Consider the following 4,110-nt stretch of genomic DNA (forward strand, 5'->3'; position numbering starts at 1 on the left):
AGCTCAAACTCTATTTACTCTCTGTGGCCCCCACTTTCCAAAGAGTATCTACCTGACAGCTAGCGGATGTGTCTGGGGAGGTGGAGTTTATTATATCACAGATGCTGTCTGTCTGCTGTGGTGACGGAGGTGGGGGTAGGGGTTAGCGTTTAGTCCAGCAATGCTGATGGCTAGGGAAGGGACTAAGATGGACACAGAGTTCAAAGCCCTGAGAGCCAGAGAGGCTGCTGGTTCAGGTAGCAGTGGAACACTGTGATTCTGGAGGTTTGGGTTAGAATGCACCCGTGGCCTCCTCCTGTCACACAGGTGAAATGTTTCCAACCCTAGGAGACGGGTGAGTTCTGAAGTCAACAGAGAATCCCCCTTTATTTTTCAGTAGGATCATTAATCCTTGCCAAGAAGATCATGGAAGGCAGGGACTTCTCATAAATCATCACCAGGAAGGGACTGTCAAGCTTGATCCTTTGTGGGGTCTCCATGGGCAGTGTCTGGGCTCCGGAGCCTGCAGCCCCTTCCATGCCCTTCTCGTCCATCTTCAGCTCAGCCTGGTGCACAGCCTGTGGAACCAAGAGATGGTCAGTAGCCGTCGAGCCTCTGGGGGCTATAGTGGGCAAACGTGAAAAGCCCAGAGAGGGAGCATAGTCAACTGGATGTTGTTGCCATGGAAGCGAGGGAAGGGGAGAGATGCAATGGGGCTTGCTGCTTTCCTTGAATTTCAGGAGCTCACCAACAGTGAGTGAGGAGGCAGAAATGGCTGTGAAATCGTATCTCCACCTGTGTGATCCTACTCAGAGGGCAGGATTCTCCCATGATCCCCTGGCACAGCTCCTAGAATGACTTGTCCCCTCCCTTTACTACACTTAGCACCTGCCTATTCCCGGACCTGGACCTCCTACACTGGCCACACCCCTCCCTCAGATGGGCACTCCCCGTAAGTAGAGATGTGGATGAGAAATATCCTCATAGGCTCATGTATTTGAACACTCGGTTCCCCAGTTGATGGCACTGTTTGGAGAAGTTCACCAAGTGTAACCTTGCTAGAGGAAGTAGGCCACTTGGGATGAATTTTGAGGGTTTAGAGTCTCACCCCACTTCCTGTTCTCATCCTGAACTTCCTGTATGTAGATGAAGTGTGGTGGACTAGCTTCTGCTCTGGCTGCCTGCTATCATGCCTCCCTTCTTAAGGTCTGTCGCTCTGGAACCACAGACCATAATAAACTCCTCTGTTAGTTGCCTTTGGCCATGGGGCTTTATCACAGCAGCAGAAATGTTAGTAATACACCCCATTTTCCTGTTTCTGACATCTTGCTCTTCTATGTCATTTTAAGCCCCAAACTGGGTTGCTAATATATAAAATACTAGTTAAATTTTCATTCATGACAAGCAATGGTTATGTTCAAGTATGAATATGCTCCCATGCATTATTCTGGTCATACTTATGCTACAAAACAGTTATGCATTACATCTCTGAAATTCAAATTTAACTGAGAGCCCTTATAGTGTGTCTGTTAAGTCTGAAGACCCCTTCTACATGGTAACCTTTTCCTGTCCTGGTAAGCAGATTGTGACCTTGCCGCAGACCATGGCCACTGCCTGTCTGTCTCTATGGTGCACTTTCCTCGATCTCAGAAGCCTGTGAAACCTTAGCGAGCAGGGCCAGGTCAGCCTCAAACTGGTTATGGGTCTAATAAATATCCCAGCACGTGATCACTATGCAGAGCATTAAATCAACTTCCAGTATAGAATGCATGGTTGCCTATTCTAGTTTTAGAGACTGGAATCAGAGACTGAGGGGTGGTTTGCCTGGGATCACAGGGCTGTCTGCCCTGAGGGTGGCTCTGATCAAGGCTGCATGAAAAACCCTGTGTGGGAAGGGACAGTAGTGCAGCCAGGTGGTTTACCTCTCCCACTTTCAGGCTGCGATGAGATGAGATCCTTGTGAGGTCACCATGCTCCTCAAAGATTTTGCTGATGCCCAGGCGGGAGAGAACCTTCTTCATGTTGTATGTAGAAGAGATATGGAGCTTGGGCACCCACAAATCTACCACTCTGTGGGGTAGAGGAGGACAAGGGTGAACGGAAGGACTCTATGATCGTTCAGGGTAGGTTTCAGGAAAAGATGGTCAAGGAGACCTTTACCCTCTCAGCATTGAGGCTCACGGGTCTTTCTGTCCTTGGAATGAGAAAGGCTCCACTCTGGGACTGGACATCTCATACTCACTGACTACATCCTGCTCCTGCCCAGCCTGCTCCTGCCCAAACACCCATCCACTGGAAACATCCCCAGGCTCCTTGTCCCATGCTCATGACCTCTCTGTAAGACACTTGCCAGCTGCAGCCTGAGTCAGTTTAGACCTCTACCTGTGGGTAGAGACAGCAAAGCCTAACATCTGGAGCCAGTCAGAGCTGAGTTCAAGCCCACTCTGCTTCTAGAGGCCCTATAACTGGGGCAAAAGATCTTGGTCTTCTGAGCCATGCACATGAGGAGGACTGCACCTGCCTTGGGCCCATTCTCCACCTTTACTTCTGGTTTGTACAGAATCCCAGTGTCTGTAACCAGATACTGTTCATAGGCCTGATAATTTCCAAATCTGTCTTTCTGCTTACTTATTTGTTCAACAAATAGTGTTTAAGCACCTACTATATAAAGCCCTTGTCCTTGCCCTGTGTTCCAGCAGGGAAGATGGAGAATGAAATCAACACTAAGGAAAGCATATTTTGGGCATTCACAAATACTGGTAGTGTGTAAAGAGGCAGTAAGTATGAAGGAAAAAGAAAACAGATCAACTTGTGGGACTCAAATAAGAGGGTTGGGCCAACCCTGAAATGGAGTTGGGCCAGCTGAATTTTCTCCCTGAATCAGTAGGGAGCCATGGCAGAATTTGAGCAGAGTAGTCTTAAGATTTGGAAGGATGACTCTGCTGTTCTACTTAGAATAATACACTCTTGGTTTTTGATGCTGGGGACAGGCATGGTTGCCAGAGCCTCAGAGATGGAGGGAAGAGGTCAAGTCCCAATGGGCTCCAATGTGAGGCAATGGAGCTTCCTAAGGCATGCAGAAGTAGTTGGGAGAAACTGATCAAGCATTACCCAATGGGTCAAGTTTGAGTTAATGGAGGGTAAAGCTGCTTCGGAGACAGGTAGGCCTGAGCAGATGCAAGGAGGCTTTCTGAGGCTAAGACTCCCTGCAGATGTCCAGGGGTATTCAGGGTAAGTCATAAGGAAAAGGGCTCTGGCCATTGTGGGGAAGGGAATTGGGGCTGAGGATAAGAATCTTGTTCTGGTTGACAAAGTGTTAATGTGCCTGTGGCAGTCAGCAGGGGGTAATCTAGACGGCAAAGAGCTTGAAGACTGAGCCCTGTGGCACTGTGTTCCTGCTCTAAAGTAGGGATGGGGGAGGGGGATTCAGCAAAGGAGAGTGGCCAGCAGAGCTGTGTCACACCAGGGTGCCCTGGGAGGAGAGAGTATGGCTGGCTAGTGGGAAAAGAAACACCCAGGTGCTGACTCTGCAACATGTTCCCCCCTTAGTCACCCTGGTCCCTGAGGAGAGTGCAGAGGCTTGGTCAAGTGAGTCTAAGGAGGGGTAGGAGGCAGGGCATAGAGGTGAGTGCTTCAGGGCACTCACGGTGGAGGGAACCAAGGGCCTTGAGTAGTGAGCAGAGCCCCTGGGAAGGGTTAATAACATCAGGGGTTTCTCTCAGGCCAGCACAAGGGATAGGCCCACCAGCATGTGGGTGAGGGGACAGATGACACATGCCTCCTGTTTGCTGTGGAGAAGCCAAGACTGTGTGCGGTCAGTTAATCTAGCTCCCAGGAGCCTGACTGAATGGCAGAAAGTGTAATAGCATCCTTTTGGCCAGTGATAATGAGGCCAAAGAAAGCACAGCTGGTGTCAGGAAGCAAAAGCAAAGCTCTAGAATGATGTTCCTGAGTAGTGAAAGGACACAGCATCTGTGTACAAATACGGAGACTGTAAAAATATGGCAAGACTTCCGTGCTTGTCAGTGACAAGGCAGAAAATGCAGGACAATCAATCCATGAACCAATAAAGAAACTGGGATACTTACATATGCACAGTGGAGGTATATATGCGCAGTGGGGTTATATATG

At 49.2% G+C, this 4,110-nt stretch overlaps 1 protein-coding gene across 1 annotated transcript in view; it reads right to left on the bottom strand.

The window, feature by feature from the left end:
* Positions 1-365: 365 nt before the first annotated feature.
* The window catches only part of LOC101991036 (serpin A12), a 9,722-nt gene continuing 5,977 nt past the window's right edge, over positions 366-4,110 (bottom strand). The window contains exons 3-4 of the mRNA XM_026790064.1: positions 1,902-2,049; positions 366-557 (exon numbers count right to left, since the gene is read on the bottom strand). Of these exons, the coding sequence (XP_026645865.1) occupies positions 366-557; positions 1,902-2,049 (340 nt within the window). The remainder of the gene's footprint in view (positions 558-1,901; positions 2,050-4,110) is intronic.

The sequence above is a fragment of the Microtus ochrogaster genome, chromosome 1 (assembly GCF_000317375.1).
Source record: "Microtus ochrogaster isolate Prairie Vole_2 chromosome 1, MicOch1.0, whole genome shotgun sequence".
NCBI lineage: Eukaryota > Metazoa > Chordata > Mammalia > Rodentia > Cricetidae > Microtus > Microtus ochrogaster.